General features: G+C 42.3%; 1 protein-coding gene across 1 annotated transcript in view; it reads left to right on the top strand.

Moving 5' to 3' along the window:
* The first annotated feature begins 5,689 nt into the window (after nucleotides 1–5,689).
* ahr2 (aryl hydrocarbon receptor 2) overlaps nucleotides 5,690–24,087 on the top strand; it is a 48,273-nt gene continuing 29,875 nt past the window's right edge. The window contains 2 exon segments of the mRNA XM_034099658.1: nucleotides 5,690–6,131; nucleotides 18,386–18,573. Coding sequence (XP_033955549.1) covers nucleotides 6,073–6,131; nucleotides 18,386–18,573 — 247 coding nt within the window. The 5' untranslated portion in view covers nucleotides 5,690–6,072.

Here is a 24,087-nt window from a genome sequence, read left to right on the forward strand (position 1 = left end):
GGTATCGAACATTACAAAGTAGGTGACTGTGTGGATGCCTGTTCAAAATATTGCAAACTTGAATAAATCATTTAAATTATATATTTGTGACCGACTTTCATTTGTACATCGTTCTTAATGTGATGTATAGTAGCTCTGACAGCCTAAAAGTAAAACACAAGTTGTTTATTCACAGCCCGAACGCTCGTCGACATGACTAGATCACTCATGATAAATTGTGATCAGCTCCGATTAAATTGTGATATAAATGCTGTAGCTATTCTCTTTATGAAATACCTGTATCCCTCTCATCACAACAAGACTCTACACTGTGCAGGAAAAACAATTACATAGGCTACATGAAAATAACCTTGATGCATGGGAATGAATCACACAAACTATCTTCCGTGGCTATACTGATATGTCAGTACTGCGTACCGGTGAGTACCGGCCCAATTCAAGCACTGGTTTCAAGTAAACCTCCAGCATTTTGTTGTCACCTTTTGCATCTTAATACACTTAATACTGCTATTAAACTAGTTTTGTTGCATTTCCACATTCACTCACAATGTTAACCATGTGTTTTAAACCCCATAGAGGACAGGGTGGCGGCATGCTAACATTAGCATGCTAACACTCGATAATTAACGGTAAAGACGTGGTGCAGGCAGCTGATTAAGAGATGCTCATAAATCAAAGAATTAGATAAATGTTGACCTGGTTTTTGCCGCTAAATAAGAGTAAAGAGAGCACTAACGTTATTTTATTTTGAAAGGACGCTGAGTGTCTGTAGATAATTTCACACATCTCCTGAAAGTTCATGTTCGAGCCTTTGAATAAAACGTAATCCAAACAAAGGAACACACAGGCGTGACATTTAGATACAGCTGTGTGAGGCGATAATATAAAACATGACGTCTAATACCACAGGTATTTCTTTAAGGATTATGGCACCTTTTTTCATAAAGCTGTCAACTTCTGCAGCCTAATCCTGTAAACAGGGACTGAGCTAAAGGTCATGAGAACATGATATATGACACAGGTCTGTGAGAAACACACCATTATTGGAGTTTTTACTTTGAAAACGGATTAAAAAGACACTTTCTTGGAGTGAAATAGGTGGAATAAGGTGATTTACTGCACTGATGACATGAATTATTCAGTTTTACACAAGAACAATGTGATTATCTCACTTTAACAGGATTACTTTTCAAATAAAATACCACATTTTAAGGCTGTGTTTGGACCTTATTTTGACTGTTAACCTCGCAATGGCTGTAACAAAATATTACTTGCACAAACATCAGTACAAATTATGGATTTTTGACACAAAGAGCTATAAAATCCAAGCCTGTTCAGTTGAGTTTGATTTTCCCTTGAGTGAAACAGCCGTTTCCCATGGCAAACACATGGCGAAAGCATCTTATAAAGTTTATAAACAACAATAAAACCACAGTAAATAAACTATAAAGGCACAATAAAACAAGCCACAAACTGCCACAAGACACAGATACAACGTATACAGGAACAAACCCAGATTTCCTGCACAAATGCCTCGTAAAGGTGTGAGAATCCATCATTAACCTGCACATGAATCTAAATAATTGCAGTTAATTCAGTAAATGAGAGTCTGATTCCTTAATTGCAGTTTAAACATCACACTGGGCCAGGAAAGAGCGGTTTAACGTAACCTCATTCTGGAGAGTAACTTTGGAGAATAGGAATAAAACACTCTTTTTGTGTTCTGCTAATAAAGCAACTTTTAGCTTCTTTTTGAGATTCAAACTCACCTTTTGGGGCAAAACTAAACCCTTTTTTCTTCATTTCTGCACATTTTGAACGTGTTAAACCCTCTCTTTCTTAGAAAACTCTCAAATGAAACAATAATGCACCTCAAGCCAAGTATTTAACACATTATAAGATACTATTGACAACGTGTGGTGCTAAATTGAGTCTAATAAACTCTCCACAAACAAAGTGTCCTTTGTGGCGCTCAGTAATTAGGATGTAGGGGCCTTTCCATTAGGCTTTATTTAAAGGGGCCCTATTGTGCTTTTTGGGGATTTTCCCTTCTCTCAGTATTGGTGGAGAACTATAATAAAAGCATGTTGAACCAGTAATGAAAAGCATTTTTACTTCCTATCCACATGTTGGTACAAACTAAACGCTGAAAATCCCCATTTTATGCCAACATCTGCCACCGATTTACCAGAACACGCCTGTCCCGGATATTAACCGGCGCTGCAGCCCGCTGAGTCTGCTCCGTCTGCCTCACCACTAACCAGAGCTGCAGGAGGAGCGCCGGTTCGAGCCCCGCCTGACCCGGAGGACCTGACGTGGAAAATAACAAGAATTCAGCAGGCCTGTAATTTTGAGAGGCTGCGACCTTTTAATCATATCTTGATCTACATCCTTTATCGCTGCGACGGATGCTAATTTGAGACCTCGTATGTCTGAGAGCTCTCAACCTGGTCGCTGTACCGTTTCATATTTTGGAGAAGAGGAGGAACAGGCGTACCATCTGAGAGACAATCTGCATGAAATGTTCCAAGAAGCAGCTGATATACACTTCATGATCAAAAATATGCAGCTTTACCGGCCTCCTCTCTTTGTTTTACAGTCTTTCTGCCAGATTGTTGAACCTGCTGCAGAGATGTGCTCCAAACAAAAACCAGTCATTTTGTAGATTTTCCATGTACAGTTTCCAGTGCAGCTTATCTCCAGGTAAAGGGTTCTGTTTGTCCCATGTTGCTTCACTCTGCGTTTACTGGTAGAATGATGAAACGGCCAAGGTGCATGTACATATTTATCCAAAGCTCGGGTAATTTGGCAGTCAGTCCCTGTGTCCTCCTACGCTCTATCAGGGAGAGGAGAACCGGCTTGTCATAAATTTGAAATATTCCTGTATTGTTCATTGTATTCTTTGTAATGTCGCCGTGATATATTACCATGTTGTCGTTCTTGGTGAGCTACTTGCTGCAGCACGCCAGGAACCAAATCTATGAAACTGAAAGGCACACCACTTCGACGTCAGGGAGAAATAAGTCGATATTTGTCATCCAACATCTGACGGTTGTAAAGTAAATTTCATTTGTGACTTCTCTTCATGAGGGTTCAAGTTGTTTAAGGCGCTGCCGACTTCCAAAATCCCTGTTGTAAATAATACGAAGTGTCAGGCATCAGGATTCTTCTGCATGGAAATGATGACGAGACGTTGTTATTGGAGTTTGAAATGGCTGCTTTCTCATTATATTTCACCTACAAAGAGGCAGAAATACACCAAAGACTTTTGCAAATGTGTTGATGAAGACACTCTTTAAATTAGTAACAAAGTCAAGGTGACATATTCTGCTCGTTTTCAGGTTCATATTTGTGCTGTGCGCCTCTACTGGGACACGTCTCCATGCTTTAATGTTCAAATAGCTCTTTATTTGTATCATACTGCCTGTGCTGCAGCACCTCTTCTCACCCTCTGTCTGAAACCAGAGCCCAGTCTGCTCTGCGATTGGTCAACCGCATGGAGATGTCCCACCCCTTATCACGTAGGCTACAATGTGTCGGAGCGCGAGCTAACCAAATACAAAGGAATTCGATATAAAGCGGTTATTTTATTCTTCCCCTGTGATTAAATATACTTCTCATTTGTGCATGCTTTGCGTAACTGTGCAGAGGGGGAACTGTTGGCTGCATGTTGCCATGGCAGGACGTTTTATTTATCACTAAACACGGCAGTTAAATCAACAGCTATCTGCGATGTGCCACCCTCTGGCCTTATTAAAAATGCATCCTTTGTTTAAATACACTCTGATTGAATACACCGTCGTTCCTTGATTGTGAGGAGGACGACAGTTTGATTTAGGCCTGCAAAGCTTTAATTTAATATCTCTGTGATCTGGAGATTGCTAATGGAGCCGAGCAGTGATTGCTCTTAATTGAGACATTCACAGAATGATTTACAGCAGGCAGTTTAAAACAAATGATAGTGAAGTCTGACAGCAGGATAATGAATGTGTTGCAGGGACTCACAGAGGGGCATGAGAAGCCAGTTGCTCCTCATCATCAGCAAGCCATGACTAAACTGCACCGCTGTATAATCCATACTTGCCAACCCTCCCGATTTTCGCGGGAGACTCCCGATTTCATTGCCCTCTCCCGGTTTCCTCCCGGGGTCATATTTCTCCCGCATTTTTCCCGATTTCTGACAAAATCAGATTTACTCAGGACTGTTTCCACTCGGACTTTAATACAGCTACACCATTGTTTGGTTTCCATGGTAGCGCGTCTCTTTAGCAGCGCGCGCAACTCAAAGTCTGAGAGGGTGAGGAAGATAGTCACAGAAAACTGAACAAGAATCGACAACACTTTCCTGAGAAATACAGGTCCAGCCCACATATATGCTCCATCAAGGATGGTGCTATGGCCGCAAGGGAGTGCACTTACCACTACAATAAGCATGTTAATGTTAATCTAATACAGCTCCGGCGATTATCCACGAGCACACCCCCCCCCCCCCCGCGGTGGTTTTGAAATGCTCCCGATTTCTGAGGTCTCAAGGTTGGCAAGTATGGTATAATCTCTGGCGGAGCTGGAAACATGCTGCAGAGCTGCGGTGACTTTCCACTGCGCCACCGCAGGCCGCGCTGCCTTTTACTGCGACATGCAGAGGTGGCATTTACACAGCAGTAAACACGCTGCCAAACTCTGACGACGACTCGTGAACTCTCTGCTCCGCCATGTCCAAAAGCCCTTCGGTCAAACATGCTGCATGGAGGAAGGGCCTTTCCAGCAACCCGTCAGACACTTTGTTCAACAAGTGCTTCAAGTGAATGCTTTTTAGTAGTTATTTAACAAATTCTAAGGAAGGTTTGCATGCGTTTACTGTGAAGAAATGTAACAAATCCTTGGTTCAACATTTTCCAAAGTAAAAATAAGTTATTGTACTTCAGATGATGCCACAAAAACAAAAATCTGCAGCATTTAAAGGTTTTGTTTTTACAGAAATTTTATGAAAACCTAATGTATATTTTAAAAGTTGTCTTCAAAATGGTCTCGTCGTGACCCATCATGAAGCTTTGGTGACCTCTTAGGGGTCTCAAGCCACATATTTGTAACCAGTGCTAGTGTACACTATTCATCATTTTATTAATGTATTTATTACATTTGCTAAATGAACTGTAATATTTGTTATTTTAAATAGATTAATTAATTATGCCGTCTACTCAAGTGCAACTATGCATTATTTTTTATAAATAATAATTATTTTTGTTACATTTATAAAACATATAAATGTTTTAATTGTATCCTTATAATTATTATTTCATTAGAATTTGTTTGTGGTTTTTTATTTTTAAAATGAAAATGTATTTAATGTATTAATACATCAATTATTGTAATTCTAGTGTAATATGATAGGATAGAACATAAATTCCCTCTTAAGGTCTCCTGGTAGAGATGCAGTCCTCCAGTTCCTCCTCCTCTGTGTAGTTAGTCTCAGTTGGCCCACATTTGGTCCACCTTAAATATTTCTGCTCGCGCAAAAGTGTCACTCACAAACAAACACACACACACACACACACACACACACGCACGCACACACACGCACACACACACACACACACACACACACACACACACACACACACACACACACACACACACAGCTACGGGAGCGCGCGCCAGCAGCCCTGTCAAATCACACTGGCGGTGACGCGCAGGCGGAGGACTTACAAAAAAATCCTCTGGGGACTTTTTTTTTGTTTAACGAACGTTAACTGTGACTTTTGAACAAAAGTCACGGTATTTGCGGTAAATCGGACGGAGTGGATATACATAAAGCGGCAGAGGATGAAAAGTCGTGATAGTTAGCGGACGTTTTCTGTGAGTTTGGAGCACATAAAGTGCGTAGAGGGAAGTTTTCCACACGAACCAAGCGAGGACGTAAAGGGGATTTTACGTCTCATTTTTCATACTTTTTATTATTTTTGTCGTTTTTGTTGTTTGCGGAATGTGAATCTACCGAGTTGTACCGGTAACTTGTTCCTAAAAACCCGGGATAAAGCCACTTTTCATTTACCTTACTTTATTGAACTCACCATGCTGGCGAACACGTCCCTTTACGCTGCAAAGAAACGGAAGAAGCCGGTGCAGAAAATGTAAGTAAACAAGCATACAACTGTAAAAACTGTGTAATACTCCTATAGTTATTCATATAATATCACAGAGTGTGTATTGGGTACATACAAAGCTTGTGCACAATGCTTTTATTGTACTTTCTATATGCCTTTAATACCCCTGTATTATGGTGACCCATTGTACTGCGTACTGTACTTTTACTGTAATATTTTAGAAATATTACAGTAGGCCTACTACCACTACACAAACTACTCCGTTGTGCAGGAAGTATCATTCGGGAGGGGAGAACCGATCCGATGAAACCCCCCAGGGGTCTAGACACTGGTGGTGGTGAATGGATAGTTGGGTCGGTCTGAAGAGGAGGGGCTTAGCTTGACCCTGGATTCAGAGGGACAGGGGATCTTTTTTTTTAGCCTGGCTGCAGGGATTTTCTCAAGTTCAATTCCCCCCAGAGTTTAAGGGATGGATCTAGCTCAAGAAAATAAATACAAAAATAGATTTACAAGCCATAAGAAATGTGCAAAGTGTGGATTCACTGTACCAAATCAACCAAGTTGTACATTTCCCTGCAGTGGGAAGTACTTCTGATTCTGAAAATAAATGACCAAATGCAGTCATTTAGAAAGAGGCTCAAGACAAAAGGGCAAACAACACCATGCTAAGATATTAATCGAAATTAATGCAATGAAGGGTTTTGCTGAGAAGTCATGCTGAAGAGCAGCTGTTTCTCTTATGACTGACATGTGACAGACATCAGTGTCACAGATTCACTTCCCAGACGTTACGACATCAGTCAACATCAGAAAAAACAGTGACGTTATTTTTCCACTTCCTGTGTTTTGGTAGTCAGTGGTGATTGATGAGGATGCCAAATCAATAACCTTTTATTTCAAGTAAACATAATGGAAAAAGATATAAGAATGAATAAAACATCAACATTTTGTATCATATTTTGTACACGACTTGGCCAAATAGACTATAGCCTTATAGACCGATTGTCTACATACTTTTCCTGGAGCTCTTATGCCTTTCAAGTCCAATCATTGCTCTTAACTATTAACTGTCATCCGTCCAAAGTCCACCGAGTATCATCATTTATGTCTTTATGTATTTCTCAAACTGTCAGAATGTTAATTACGATGTTTTATGGGGCATTAACTCGCGCACTGCTGTTGTTTGTGAAGTAGAATGAGAAATTGTTGTTGGCACGAACCAGCAAGTTTGTTTGAAAGAGCAAAGCATTTCAAAGGGATTCACATTAGATATTAAAAGACGCATAAAGACGAGTATTCATTTGATTCCAACGGGATCAAATGAATGTAAATCAACCGTTTTTTGGCATTAAATTCATCAAGTTTAGGATATTGGCAGCTCTAGCCCAAAATGTTGGCTCTGAGTATCTGTTATCGACTTTTTGGACTGATATCGTCCGGTTTTTACACCTGAATGTTCATCTGGATATGAAAAGAAACACAGGTAAAATATAAACATGTTCCAAATGAATATAACTTTAAGCATTAAAATGATCAAATATAGAGTATACGCAGCTTTTATCCTTAAATATCTACTCTGGTATCGCCTATTCTTGCCTGATTCGGCCTCCCCGCTGTATCATACCTCCAGCAGTAGACGCCAACATCGTATTGCGTTTCTTTTGTTCTGCAAAGGTGTCGTTGCCCGGTTCTAGACAAAGTGCCTTTGTGTAAACGCAGCGGATTGTTTTTTTTCTTCCAAGTCCAACAAAAAAAAAACCTACACACACACACGCAGATCTGTGAGATAACGGAGAAGCAACAACACTGGCCGCTCATTGTTCTTGCAGGGAGTTGTGCCGTCAGGAATGCAGCGATAGATATCATCTCCTCGATCGCAGATAGGTCGTGTTCTGCGGTATTATTGGAAGCAGATGTCTTATTTACAGGAGAGGAGGGTTTAACGTTTTACACATTTATGTTACAGTTACAGCGCTGCACCGACGTCATGCTTTTTACAGTGTAACAGATTTAAAGTGTGAAATCACACATCTGCCGATAACCAGAGTTAGATTACTGTGGGCTGCACATTTGTTTCTGAACACTGGTTGGGATTTTCTGTCTGAATTTGACATATTTTACATACAGTTCTGGCCTGGTAAATATATTGTTTGATTCTTTTGTAAAATATCCGGTGAAACTTTACATCTGCTGAAAGATGTCTTCTTTTTACCAGCATCAAATCAGCCGACTCATACATAAAACCCTACATTTAAACCATTTGAACTATTTGTTATATTCCTGCTTATCATATTGAATTTAAATTAAACTTGTGGATTTGATTGACCTAATCTTTATTTATTTATTCGTACAAATGCAAATGATTTCCTCAACTCAGAAGTTGGTCAATGTTTTCTGCAACTTCAGGCGGGACATTGTGTCACAGGGAGGTAACTGTGAGTAGGTTAAAGGGTCACATTGCAAAGAAAGCATGCAGCTATGCAGGTACACACACACACACACACACACACACACACACACACACACACACACACACACACACACACACACACCCACACACCCAGACACAGAGAGCGACGTGATTGGCCTCACCTGACCTACAGTCCCCGGCGGAGGCAGAACATCTGAAGCTGATTTAAGTGGTAGAGCAGCAGACGTGCAGCTGCATTGTGGGAGACCGACCTGAGGTCACAGGTTCAATTCCCACAACAACCACACGCTCTGTTGAAGTGCTCTTGAGCAAGAAACCAAAAACCCATCTGCTGAGATTCTTTGAAAGCTTAAAGAGTCCCTATAGAGTGCCGCTGTGACGCGTCCTAAAACCCGGAAGTAAGTTAGCATTTTACCACTTCCGGTTCCTTCGCCAAAAAGCAATGCAATCTCTCTGTAGGATTTAGGAAAATAGATCAAAATAAGGTTTGTGGTTGAAACACAACAGTGTGTCAACTTTAGACTTATTGTGGAGGAAGTCAGACTCATCATGATCCGGAAACGTCAGTATGTTCTCTTCAAGGGGAAAGAAGAAGTATCGCCGACTTGTGATAACAATAACCCAGAAAAGCTTGTTTCTATTCTGATATTTTCTCCGATGACCTTAACTGACTCTCCATTGTTCTCTGTGCTGAGTTGGATTGAATTCAAAGTGAAATCTGATTATCTAGCAAAAAAGTTATTTCTGAGAAGCCATAAATGTTTTTTTTGCTGATTTGGACATAAATGGGAACACATACTGATCATCTGTTATCATGATTTAAGAAAGTCCCTCTTTTCTAAAGAGGTCAGATACTGTGGTTTAACTGAATGAATGTAAAAATCCTGAAATTAGTCAAAAAGCATCCAAACTTTGGTTAAGACAGCCACAACTTTCCCTGAGAGACACAAAAGGTGACCGTTATTAGCTATTAATGGTGAGAAATTGTGTTTTTAATGCTTCCAATTTCTGTTCATACTTGTGTTTAGTGCCTCTACTGTGACAGGAGAGACCATGTACATATAAGACACTACAGGAAAGAGAAAACTAAATAACAATGCCTTTTAATTCCAGATTTGAGCTAAAGCATGCTTCCAAAGAGCAGCTTAACGTGAGAGGTGTCTCCACGCGTTCACAGCTTCTCCTCTGGAGGAAGAACAGCGTCTGCTTTGAGTTACAGAGCCACTTTACCGCGGTCAGTGGAGTTCAGTTTCAGACACAGAGACGCTTTCTGCTGCACCTGATCTGCTGACCTGCAGACAAACACACGGGGATTATTTACCCTCCGCTCAGTTTCCTTATCCGGACAGCTCTGCAGCATTTAGGACATTTATTATTATTCTGCAACACTGTTTTGCACCAATAAATGCAATTATAGTTCCTGTATGCCACACACACACACACACACACACACACACACACACACACACACACACACACACACACACACACACACACACACACACACACACACACACACACACACACACACACACACACACACACACTGTTAGGAGATTTGGTAGACAACTTGTCCACTTTCTTAAATCTCCTCGCGTTCCTACACGAGCCATTATCTTACAGGAAGGAAACCCAGAACCTACAAGTAACCGTTTAACAATAATCCACTTTAATGGTAATATACAATGCAATACAATCAAGTACAATCAATACAGTACAAATTACATACAGTTCTGTGGGATCCCACATTTACCTGATACTCACGTGAGCCAGCCAGCCAGCCAGCCAGCCAGCCAGCCAGCCAGAGGAGAAAGAGACCGAACACAGCGGGGTTTCTGTCTATATCCCTCGCTGACCCAAGGAGGAGTTATCTGCGCCTCCCTTCCAGACCAGTGATTGGCTGCCCAAATTATCATCAACACCCCACATCTTAAGTCCCCAATCCCAGTGGCTCAGCTTCCTTATCACAGGGATCTGAGATGACTATGTCAACTCCACACCTTCCCCCTCTTCCTTTGTCCTCACAAAACCACATGTTAGCAGGCCCAAAACCAGCCCAGTTTTCTACACAAATCATTTTCAAGCTTCTTCACAGTTTGCACGAATACATACAAATATTTACTTACAATTCCCTCTTTTGCACTCTTAAAAAGAGAGTGCAATTTACACAAGGCACTTGCAAAAAACTGCATCCTTGTCTGCTGAGTCTCCATACTTTTTATTCTCAGTGTCCACAGTGAAGGGCACTCCGTCCAGGCTCTCGTTGCAGATGACGCAGCGGAAGCAACCGGGGCGGTAAGACTTCCCCAGGGCCTGCCGGCCTGCATGTCCATGATTAGATGTCCACCTGCGTTGCACTTGTCTGCAGACTGCTGGAACCCAGAGTACAGAAAGTCCTCTTCACAGAAAACCCTTCCTGCGTCATAGTAGAACGCCTTCCCTCTCAGCCTTCGACTACAGGCGCTGCAGGTGAAGCAGCTGTCATGGTAGAGGCTGCCCATAGCTTGGCAGGCCTGGCTGGCTCCATACACCGTCTTGTTGCACTTAACCCACACTCCTGTTTCAGCGGAGAGTGGAGTCCCCTGTGCCGTCCTGGCTTGCCGTGTCTTTGTCCCCTCTGATCCGCTGATGGCGGCTTCCGAGTCGATGCTGAATAGATGTCCTCCCGATCTTCCTTCTCCGGTCCGATGATGATGCCTCCCGGGACGACTGCTGGATGGATGATGGATGTCCTTCTCCTCCAATCCGCTGATGACAGCCTCCGAGTCGACCTCCCTGATGAGAGCCCGATCCGTCCTGATGTCGTCTAGGGTCCTCGCAGGTGTTTTCCCCCGCCGCACACTGGCTCCGCACAGTGGTACCAGTTGTCCCCCTTTTGGCATCAACAACCTGTGTGGAGAAATCTGATACAAATCCCTCAAGCCTACGCTCCGGGCTCTGGGGCCCTCGGCTGTTTAACCCACCAGTGCGTGGCAACTTGGAGCCTGTTGGTGGGGTGTCTTAAAACAACAGACGTGTGTGCACAGGTTTTCTAAATTAATTGTGCTGCTTCAGAATCTTGGACTGTGCCCACTAAATAAGAACCCCAACATCTTTAGGTAAACTAAATAACATATTTCAATAGCTCTGAATTTCTGACAAGCATCTGTATTTATTTTTAAATGAAATCCCTGAGATCCCATTAAAAATCTAAAAATATGATTTGAACTGCTAATGTTTCTGGTAAAGAAACACACTAATCTTATGGATTCAAAAACAACCAAAATCACAATACTAACAAAGTGAATGGCTTCCTGGTGATACTGCTTCTACCCGTCAGTGCTTAGATATTATCCCACTGAAAAAATGAATACAGAAATTCCCACCAACTGTCATCAAATGTCTTTCTAAATGTAGATGAAATGTATATCCCCATAATGACCTAAACAATAAAGTCTATGGCTTTTACTTCTTTACCAGACTAGTTACATGATGTTGTCCAAATCACATTGTGTCTCATTACATTACTATGTTTTAGCTTAACTGTAAATATGTTCTTTCTACATTTCAAACCTCAGTTACTTTAATACCTGTTGAAACATTAGTTGACACATTACTCACCGGTCAGCCTCTCCAGTATTTCATTCTGGACTTACATCTCTCTGGTAGCCCCTTGGCCACTGATTCTCTACCTGTGCTACCTGCTATAACTCAATCAATACTAGAGACATGTCAACATTCACCAAACAGCCTCTTATCCCCAAATATGGAGCAGGTCAATTCTAAAACTGTCAATCAATGGTCAGATTGAACAATGGAGTTGGGCAGCAGGTTCCTTTCAGTCCCTAAATGAAAAATGTACATTGTAAAGTTTACACTCCCCCTTTTTTACACATTCTCTGATGTGTAAACAAAAACCTGTATGGGAAGAAAGCCTTCAGGTCATAATGGATTATAAGACAATACCAAACATTTTTCCCAGTAAACACTTGAGAGTGTTTCTCTCCATCATGCAGTCCTAAAAGAAACAGAATTCCAAATTTCCTAGTTTGAGTTTCACATTCTGCAAACAGCCACCTCCTGTGGGAGTGAAACATCATGAAGCAGATTAGATACGGTTTCCCCTTTTGTGCAATGTTAGGAAAGCTCTCATTTCACACATTATTATCACACAAAAATAATGTGTTAGTCCAAAACATGCTTGATTAGTCATCGTTTCAAATCACGCAGTTGCACTGATCAGGTGCAGACATACACACACTCACACTCACACTGTCAGGTTGTAAAGTCAGGTTTGGTCAGGTTCACCGCAGAGTCAGTCATTGACAGTGCCTTCCCAAGTTACCCTGTCGGTCAGTTGGTCTCAGTCTTTTTGGCCATGTGTTGTGCTCTGCAGAGACTTTGATGTTCCAGCACAGGCCAGCATCCTCCGTCTATACAAATCTGTATATATGGAGCGCCATCATTTATTAATTCACAATTACAACTATAATGTTCAAGATATCTCCAACCCCTCCTTGCTGTTTCCCACATTCCCTGAAAAGTGTCTAGCCAAAAAAATGTCACTTCCTTATTGTACTATTACTATTACTGCAATTCATTTACACCTAATTAGTATTAAAATGACTAATAGATCTATTTCAGAAACATGTGTACCTCACTATCTTGTGTCAAAACATTACTAGGATCTGTAAAGCTCTGCTATTTATTCCATAACTCATTCTATCAATTTATCTTCAATTCTGGTGCACTTAAAGAACAATGTTACCCTCTTTCACAGTGCGTGGAACTCTGGGTGTCTGAACATGAAACCAGTACCTCAAATTGAAATACTATATTTTGTTTAGAACCAGCTTTCCCTTCAACATGACCTATATAAATAAATATTTATCTGATCTTATAGAGCTGTTACTAAAACTCTCCCTTTGAACTGATCAATACTGTAACAAATTAAGACACTACCAAATTCACACACGAATAAAAAATCCAGTGCATACTTCCTTCATGCCCCCCCCCTTTTTTTTATCAGTGTGTATTAGACTGATTTTCCACTTCCCTTTAATAGTTCCCCTCTTTTCCGCTATTTTTATTTACCAATTGACTAATTTATGGTCCATACATCTTCTTATCTTCACTTATTTATCAAGTCAATTCAAGTTCTTTACAATACATTAGTAGATACCTTGTGGAGTCTTCACAATAACTAATCCCCTCTAGGATATGAAATCCATTCATCTTCAAGCAGATACTATGTCCTTATTTATGTTTTGTTCACGATAACAATGGTATAACAACCACATGTCATCAATTCTGGTCCACCTAAAAACCAATGTTAAACTCTTTAGCAGTGTGTGGAACCCTGGATGTCCGAACATGCAACCATTCCTCCCTCCTTTATCAAGGATTTAAAAACAGAAGTCATTTCATATTTCCCATGGTAATAACTATGCTACAATGGTGAAATCAATTATTTAGATTGGAATACTATATCTGGCTTGGCACCAGCTCTCCCTTTAACATTATCCATACAGATAAAGATTTGTCTTATAGAGTGGTTCCCAAAACTATCCCACTACTTTATTCACACGTGAATAAAAATGTCAAAGAATATTCTGTTAACCTGATGAAAAGATTGAAGAATATGGTTGTACTTTGTCATGTGGCCCCCTTTAACCCTCAGTGTGTTCTCATTTTACTCTAATAGTTTACTGCTATTTTTAATTTAATAAATCTTTCTGTCTTTACGTATTTATGCTTTAAATGTGCGTTTTGTGAATAAGTGTGTTTATGTGTAAACTCACTCATTCCCGTTTTCCTTTTCTCCTCCTCTGGTTTTCTCAAGCCGTGACCCCGGCCTCCTCACTTCAAATCGACCATGCCAACTCCTCTGATTCTGTGTTCTCTTCAGTCCCTCAGCTGTAACTTCATCCGCTGTCAGCCATTGGCCCAGTTACCTCTGCATGCCCCATCTTGCCCTGCTTTGCATTTTATCCCCTCCTTTACGGCCCCTACACACGGCGGCGTGCGTTGCCGCTTCAACGCTTCTACCCATTCACTTTGAATGGGGTGACGTCACGATTCGCCGAACTGCATTCTGGTAGTAAAGCGTAGCTTCTCTCGAGGTGCTCGCTGCAAAAGTAGAGCAATGTTCTACTTTTGCCGCCTCGACGGAGGCGTCAGCCAATCAAATCCCTCGTATGTAAATCTGACAGTACAAGCAGTAGCCAATCAAACCGGGTGTATGTTGGGAGAGCCAGACCGCAGTTATTTCCCATATGTCAACAAAAGGAGGAGAAAATGATCGTGGCGGTAGGGAACATACAGGGATACAAACCGGAGGAGCCAGGCATGGGGGGAGGTGGCAAATACAGTGGGGGAAACTGGTAGGTTTTCGCTTGTTTGGGGAGTTTATATCCAGTGTACTTCGTTTGAATGGACAGCTAGCAAGCAGAGACAGTATATTTAGCCAGCATGGATGTAGCATGAATGCTTTGCTTTGTATGTCCGGGGCGGGACATTCATGTGGTTGGTTGTTGGTCGGGCTGCTCGCGTTGATTCCCCAAGCTCAAGACACGCCCACCGCCAAGCGGCAACGCACGCCGCCGTGTGTAGGGGCCGTTACAGTCTCTCTGCTGTTTTTATGGGGGGCAGATTCTGCTCTCATGTCCCACACTTTGCTCTTGTGCTCAGCTTGGAACTTCATGGTCCTGTCTGAGGGACTGATGAGCGTAGATTTCTGCCCGTCAGCATGCTGTTTGGTTCTGGATGCCACAGGCGGAGATAGTTCTGGCTGCAGTCTTGTTGTTGTCGTTTCAGCTCTGGTTCTCTGTCTGTTCGATGGAGAAGGAGGAGTTTCCTGTTGGGTTAGGTCTTTTGTCTGCTTGGAGGGTCGGGACCGTAGCCTTTTCTAACTCAGAGGGGGAGTCCAGGTCTCGGGACGCATTACCTATAAAAAAATCTAGCACACTGAGGTTAAATAAATCCAACCCTTTCCACTCTGACTCTTTGTAATCATACTATCTGTCTTAATTGTTAAATGCCATCTAAACAACCTAATTGATGTCTACAAATGATATTACAAAAACCCACTCTAAAAATTGTTTCATCCATTGCTACATATGTACCCAACATAACTCTTTCAGGAAACCATTTTCTCCTATACATTGAAAAACGTACATGTTTCCAGCATCACATATTCCACACACCACGAAAGAACATCTACATATTTTCTCCAATATTTTAAGCTAGTTTCTATAACAAGATTATCACGTGTGACATAATAATCAGATGTCTTGTTTGCTAACCAAGAATATTAAACTTTAAAATGTCTTTTGGCCAGTTGAGGTCCTGCTTACTTCATCCTTAAACTCTACTTTAATTTGAAACCAAAAAAGGTCTTCCTTCTCCACCATGATCCTATCTCTATATCAAAGTCCAGACAAACTGATGATTTATCTTTATAAACCATGAGGAATGACTCATAAAACACTATTCTCCCTTACTTCAGTTCTAAATCAAATGAGCCAGACAGGAAACCCCCTTTAACCACTTGCTTATCCTATTATTTTGATCAAAGTGGTGTTACAAGCAGGTTAAATCTGTAATGAATTAAAATCAATATTTAAAGATGCAATATAAGTTAAATATATTGTTAAGGTAATTACTGTTTTATTGTGAAGGCATCTCTGGCGAACAGCGGCCTTTGGCTTTTATTTTTGAAAGGCCGTTCCGGAACAGCCGTGTTCCTAGAAACACGGCAAATTGACAATCGTTCCAATGCATTAACTATAGTCGTGAAAGAGACAAGGAGGGGGAAGGCGTGTGGAAGCAAGCAATGAACTGAAAATGCCACCAATCCTGTTTTAACGTGATGGCGCACATTGAAAACCTAAACGCCTTGTCATAACTGACAAGCGTTCAAAAACCTTTCTGCTTATCCCTTAGGCCACTATTTTTGTCTTATTCATAACCTAAAAATACAATTGTGATGAATAGCTTGCTTTTGTATCATTACATTTACCAACATAAAACAAGGTCTGTACTAATCAACAATGACAACCCACAGACAGCTCATTTAGTTAAATATACGCAATATATTGACTTCGCTTTTATTTATCTGACTTAATTAACGTGCTTCCCCCCCTTTCAGCCACTAGATGGCAGCAGCAGAGCACAAATGAGCTTCACTCTTCTGACTCAATGTCTGATATCCATAGACAATGCTCATACAGGTTATTTAGGTAAAAATCACACAGATTTATTCCCCTTACATTTTGTCCGGCTTGATAACGTGCTTCATATGTCGTCACGCAGGACTCTCTGCCTACCTTGCGATCAACGTTATGTTTACGTCAGCCTTTCAAATTAATTTTTACAGACAAGGGAAACGGGAGCCGGTCTCGTCACAATGTAGGTGACGTTAGCGCTCTCTCCCAAGGATTTAACAGATAAAAGTCCGCTGACACTTTCGCTTATTTGGTCTTGGACTCTTATTTTACCCCCAGTTATAAACGGCGGACCGATCTTAAATATCGATCATCCAGGTTACGTCGTGTGGGACTCACACCGCACATCCCACGAACTGCACCGCTCCTACGCCACTTCCGGACTAAACTACCTGAAGATCCACGCTAAACTGCTCTAATTTCTTGTTACGCAGGACTCTCTATACCTGACGAGACGTTCACGTGTTATATATAACTTTCCTAACATGGTAAAAAAGATGCATTGTATACTCCATTCAAACTTCAAAAACACTCTGAAACGCCTACAGACAATCATACATGGCCCTGCTATTGTCCGAGGCGCCCAAAAGTGCTTGTTCCCGACCCAGTGTGGTCCTCTGAATCCTTCCACAGCCCTGTCTACTCGGAAACGTTGGAGATCACCATTTGTTAGGAGATTTGGTAGACAACTTGTCCACTTTCTTAAATCTCCTCGCGTTCCTACACGAGCCATTATCTTACAGGAAGGAAACCCAGAACCTACAAGTAACCGTTTAACAATAATCCACTTTAATGGTAATATACAATGCAATACAATCAAGTACAATCAATACAGTACAAATTACATACAGTTCTGTGGGATCCCACATTTACCTGATACTCACGTGAGCCAGCCAGCCAGCCAGCCAGAGGAGAAAGAGACCGAACACAGCGGGGTTTCTGTCTATATCCCTCGCTGACCCAAGGAGGAGTTATCTGCGCCTCCCTTCCAGACCAGTGATTGGCTGCCCAAATTATCATCAACACCCCACATCTTAAGTCCCCAATCCCAGTGGCTCAGCTTCCTTATCACAGGGATCTGAGATGACTATGTCAACTCCACACCTTCCCCCTCTTCCTTTGTCCTCACAAAACCACATGTTAGCAGGCCCAAAACCAGCCCAGTTTTCTACACAAATCATTTTCAAGCTTCTTCACAGTTTGCACGAATACATACAAATATTTCCTTACAACACACACACACACACACACACACACACACACACACACACACACACACACACACACACACACACACACACAGGTGAGGTGATTATAACAGGTGTCATCAGCCTGTTGGCATGGTTCCCATGGCTACGCTATGTTCCACCCGGCTAAATCATGAGAGGCCAAAATAACAACAATACATCTGAAAATAATGCATTTACTCACCTTTCACACATGAAACACTTTATATCTGAGGATAGTTGCCCAGTTTTTTTAAGACATAAAACTGTGTTATAACTGTTTAATACATTGAAGACCATGAAGATACCTGGTTTAAATGATCATATCAGATCTGTTGACGAATGTGAGGTATCAGCTTCTCACATTGGATAACTTCTGTGTTTCTGTGTTTTAATGTCTTTTCCTGCTTGTTTTCACAGACCCAAGCCTCCTCCTCCCGATGGCATCAAGTCAAACCCGTCCAAGCGGCATCGCGACCGCCTCAACGGCGAGCTGGACAAACTCACAAGTCTGCTGCCGTTCACCGAGGATGTGCGAGCGCGCCTCGACAAACTGTCCGTGCTGCGGCTCAGCGTCGGATACCTGAAGGTCAAGAGCTTCTTCAACGGTGAGTGCTCCAATCCTGAAACGGTCTTTTTTGTAAGCAATATATGGAAAAGACACATTTCGCCTAATTTAGTCGATTATTCATTTAAAAAGAAAGTGAATGTTGTACAGTTCCTCCGTCTTCAGCAGCGATTTCATCGAGACAACCTGGGAGATCCTATTTACAGCTGTGTGTGTGTGTGTGTGTGTGTGTGTGTGTGTGTGTGTGTGTGTGTGTGTGTGTGTGTGTGTGTGTGTGTGTTGTGTGTGTGTGTGTGTGTGTGTGTGTGTGGTGTGTGTGTGTGTGTGTGTGTGTGTGTGTGTGTGTGTGTTGTGTGAGAGGGGGTGGGCAGGGTGTGACCAGCTGAGAGGCTATATCAGTGCAGGACTGTGACATTTGGCCCTTGTGGCTTACCGTAAATGTGCTGCTGACCTCTTCAGCAGGAGGTCTGAAGAGGAGAGAAGCACACCTGCTCTGTGCACGTGTTCGCAGTGCGAGGATGTGCAGAAAGTCAATACCAGACAGAATATGCAGTGGGCTTGGTGTGTGTTTGTCTGTAAAGGTCAGAAAATAGTGGACAATGTTCAGATAAATGCAGTTTGATATGATGTAGAAGCAGGAAAGTATAAGCCAAAAACACACGTTCGTCACCCTAACGTATGGAGCCCCACCCATTTCCTGTGGCGGCCCCTGCAGCACCCCGGGGCCCCTTTTCCTCCGACTGTTTGGCCCCTCTTTACTCCGACTGAAGTTCACAGCTCCCCCCCCCCCCCCCCCCCCCCCACCTCAAACAAACGCTGCAGGACTCCTGTTTGTTGTTACAGCGGGGAGGCTGTTCGCACGGCACCGAGACACTCACCGCTCTATGCATTCATGACTCCTCTGACACACACACACACACACACACACACACACACACACACACACACACACACACACACACACACACACACACACACACACACACACACTTAAAGGTCCCCCAATTTTACCCCCTCTTCCCTGCTTCAAAAGACACCAGACTTCATTTAAAGTGCATTGTTGTCTGTGTTATTATCTCCCTTTAAGACTTTCTTATACAGATCAAACGTGGTTTTTTATTATGTAAAAGTACGTTTTCTTTACGTGTCCTGACTGCAATATCGGCCCCTTAACTTCCTGGTACCTCTTCATCATTCTCCATTATCTTTAAAAGTTGCATTCGCTTTTTTTCTGCAGAAAAATGCGGTTTGCGTTTCTCATAAAGCCGTTTATCTTGCAATGTATTCACTGCAAGTTACTTTAAACTAAGAGATGTGTGTATAGTTATAATAGTGATTTGTGTTCGTTATTTCTCTTTCTAAGTCTCTCTCTTGCTTTGTTGCTCTCTAGTTGTTTAATAAAGCACTTAAACTTTCAAATAAAAAGTCAGGAATGGCTCAAAGTCAAAGAGAGCACGATTAAAGAATGAGGGCACAGGGGTGGAAATAAAAGTACAAGCTATAAAATAAGGGACATCATGTACCAGCAAGTCTATAACATACAGTTACAGGGATATTTAAAAGTCATTCTAATATTGAGACAACGCAGCTGCTCAAGTCTAGATTCAGACTGTTTTCTCCCACTGCAGGTAACCAGAGTTTAAAGGGGCCCTATTCTGCTCATTGCCAGGTTCATATGTGTATGTTGCCGTCATTAAGGGCTTTTAAACCCCTTAATGGCTCCTTTAACAATCTCGAATCCCATTTTAGAAACTAGTGATTGATCAGTTATAGAAATACCTCTCCTCTGCATCCATAAAATACGTGATTGTTGACCCAAAGTTCAAATCTTTATCTGTAAAATGTGAATATTTAGTAGATGATTTTCCACTTTGACTGACTTTAGACAGAAAGACCTACAGTATGTTAAGTAAAAAAAAAAAAAAAAAGTGGCTTTGATAAACTCAGCGCTTTTTCCTAAGTCTGCATTTTCCATTCAGAAGTGCAGCATGCTGACTTGATGTTTATTCATAGCTTTAAGGTCTAAAAAGGTCTATATACTGGCAAATGTAGAAGTTGGTTCATAGCTATAGGTTATAAAAAAGTGTTTGCACTGGATAGTAGCTGAGATAGAAAGCCCTGCATCATCTCCACTCTTTATTTCCCGATGCACAGACATGAGCGTGTCCTTTGTTCGCTGTGTCGCTGCTGTGTGGCCTCGGTCCAGACGCTGAGGCCTGCAGGAGTTCCTCAATTAGATTATTCTTCACGAGGAATTCAGACAAACCACAAGACCTCCTAGGATGAGGGAGCCACCAACAAAGGCGTGTGTCCTCCACTGTCATTCAAACACAGACCAGGCTTCTATCTACCCTTATAAACAATTGTATATGGAATACAATGAATATCTCCAATCAAGTTGAGTTGAAGAAGCCAGAAGGATGTCAAATGGATGGATGATTCATGCAAAAGTCATATATAGTTTTAAATACAGACATATTCTGATATTAAGATATGTTTTCAGCAGATTGTGTGATATGCAGAACATACACACGCTGACACCGGACTGTATTTATGGGACCTTCCCTGAGTGTCTGCTTCGTGGTGAATCCCTCTTTGTGATCGTGGCGTTTCCAAAGGGAGTCTGTCAGACAGTGCATTTCCCAGCATGCCTCTGCGAGAACAAAGACGACCCCGGGAGTGCACAGGCTCATGGGAAGGCCAGGAAGTGGCGGAGAATGGAGCGCTCTGTGTCCCGGTCGCTCCGAGCCGCGGGACGGAGCCCGGTGGGAAACACCCGGGGGTTCGATCCCATGGCCGCCATGACAACGCCTCCATTGTTTTCTGCTCCAAAGCTCCCTCATCTTCAAACACTGATCTGTGTTTATCCTCCTCTTCTTCTTTTGACTCCATTTGACTGAAAACTTTATTGTTAACTCGCCTAAATGACTCCATACTTTTCATATATGCATCCATACAGCAGTTTGAATACACGTTTGCTCTAAGTAAACTAAAGCAGAAGGTGCTGCAGGACCAGAGCAGAGAATGTATATCAAGTAATTAATCAGGCAGGAGTCTGACTCGCTGAAAAATGAAAACAATGATTCTCTCTGTGCCGTTTCATTTGCGTGGGCGGCGGACATGTTTGCTCCGCTGACATTGGATAAAGAAGATTGAGCTCACCTGAGAGGCAGCAGGGATGACACGTGTGAAGGATGCACAATAAATGAGATGAAATGCTACTTTTGAGACGTAGAACTTCACGTTTTCTTGCAATATTTGCCCAGAAAACCGTGGTTTCTGATGAGGGTCCTCTGTGTTTTTGAGCAGTACAGTCTCCATGTTGCGGCTGATGAGGCCCGGCAGAGGAGATTTCTGGCCGTGGAGAGAGCCGTAATTTGTGGTCTTATAATAGCTCGGCTTAACTTCCCTCCTCTGCAGGGCCTCAGGAAACACACACACACACACACACACTTACATGCATGTATACACACTTTTCTCTTTGTTACACATTCAGTCATTTCTCCCCCTCTCCTCGTCCTGTATGCGTTTTCCAGATGTGTTTCCAGTCTCTCTCAGTATTCCCAGCCGATTGAAGCTGCGAGAGGTCGTTGAACTTCCTGTTTCTGACCCCCAGTCTGACCTTTGAGCTGTCTCATGGTCGACGTCAAAGGGGTCATCTTGCCACGAGGAGCATTTACAGGGGCCGTATTCTTTCCCTGGCTGGCAGCTGTTGACAGACACTAAGCGGTGTTGCAGAGACTTGAAACACAGAGACATTGATCAAGACAAAAAGAAAAACATATCAGCGGTTTGTTCTCCAGAACATGAGTTTGTCTTGCTGCAGATCCTGTGTTGGGCAGGAGTCCCGCGCTAACCGCCACCAGGAAGCAGATGCTGCTCTAACGGCGTTCAGACAGCGCGACGTGCATGGGTCCCGAGGCAAAACTGAAACTGAGCGGCTGCAGCAGATAAATCCAGAGAGGAGCAACGTTTTCACCGCGCTCATGCTTTTAATGCAACTCCTGCACTATGAGCTCATTACAGTCAGATACTAGATCCCCTTGCCAATAAACACCAGCAGATTTGGAAATACACTTCATTTTTGGACAACCGCCATGTTGCTTTAGTATTATGGGTTTGGCCCCACACTAATCTTTTTAAACAAACTCTTGCACTGTTTATTTTATTTACCTCTCTTCATTGTTGACTGAAAACAGCCAGGCATACTGTATCTACCAATTTAAGCAGAATCTTGTATTGAGTGCTGGGAAGTGTCCAGTGATAACATCAGACCTGCAGACCCTCGCAGTCACAACAGCAGACACACCCTCGTGTCGAGACATGTCCCTGTGTGTGTGTGTGTGTGTGTGTGTGTGTGTGTGTGTGTGTGTGTGTGTGTGTGTGTGTGGTGTGTGTGTGTGTGTGTGTGTGTGTGTGTGTGTGTGTGTGTGTGTGTGTGTGTGTGTGTGTGTGTGTGTGTGTGTGTGTGTGTGTGTGTGTGTGTGTGTGTGGTGTGTGTGTGTGTGTGTGTGTGTGTGTGTGTGTGTGTGTGTGTGTGTGTGTGTGTGTGTGTGTGTGTGTGTGTGTGTGTGTGTGCTTTTCTTTGTCTCTGGGATTCACTTTTAATCCGTTGTCCTTAACCAAAGTCTTCCTCTTCTAATTCTTTTGTTTGTTTGTAATCTTCTTCTTCTCCCTTTTATAAAGTTTGAATAACCCTAATTACGTACTGCAGGCAAATCCTGACTATAGGTGCATGGAATTCTGGGTAACGTAGTCCAGGGGGGTATACTACGAAGCAGGATTTTCGCTTAGCCGGCTAAATTCAGGGAAAACTCCGGCTGGTTCTCTTTTTAGCAGGCTAGATCTCCATGGTAACTTATGCTTAGCGGCTAACCTGGGGTGTATACTACGAAGCAGGATTTTCTTTTAGCAAGATAACTTCTGGGATTTCCGGTACTACGAAGCTGGTTCACTTTTTAGCGGGCTAGATCTCCATGGTGACTTATCCTGGAACCTAGTCTGTGCTCCGAAGCAGGATATGTTCCAGGATAAGAGATCAACTCACCACGCCTGCTGACCAATCAGAGCTCAGTGTGCGGAGTTTAAAGCGATCAAGTCATATTACAGGAGAAAGGAAATACAGAAAAGCTGCCGTTGCAGGAAAGACGGCCGGCAAAAATCACCGACTGTGTGAACGTGAACATTAATAGAATATCACCTCCATCTTCAGAGCAATCTGACTATTATAACATTAGCGTTAAGAAAGCTTACTGAAATATCTGCCACAACATAAGCAACCGGATCAGAGTAACATTGAGTAGGCCTACAGTCCGCGGCATATCACTTCATAATGTATCATATATCTCCTTATCTGAGTCAGCTGAGCCGTATCTGGCCGTGCAACACTCACAGTGTCACATACTGTATGCAGAAGTATTATTTTAAGCAACACATTAAGTTGACGAAACACTTGAGTCAAATGTAATGAAAGTCAGATCGTGTTTTAGACGGGGCAGTGATATCATAAACCTGTTAATGTACGCATTCAAATACTTTTACCAGCTGTATTCAC

The sequence above is a fragment of the Pseudochaenichthys georgianus genome, chromosome 2 (genome assembly GCF_902827115.2).
Source record: "Pseudochaenichthys georgianus chromosome 2, fPseGeo1.2, whole genome shotgun sequence".
Classification (NCBI taxonomy): Eukaryota; Metazoa; Chordata; class Actinopteri; order Perciformes; family Channichthyidae; genus Pseudochaenichthys; species Pseudochaenichthys georgianus.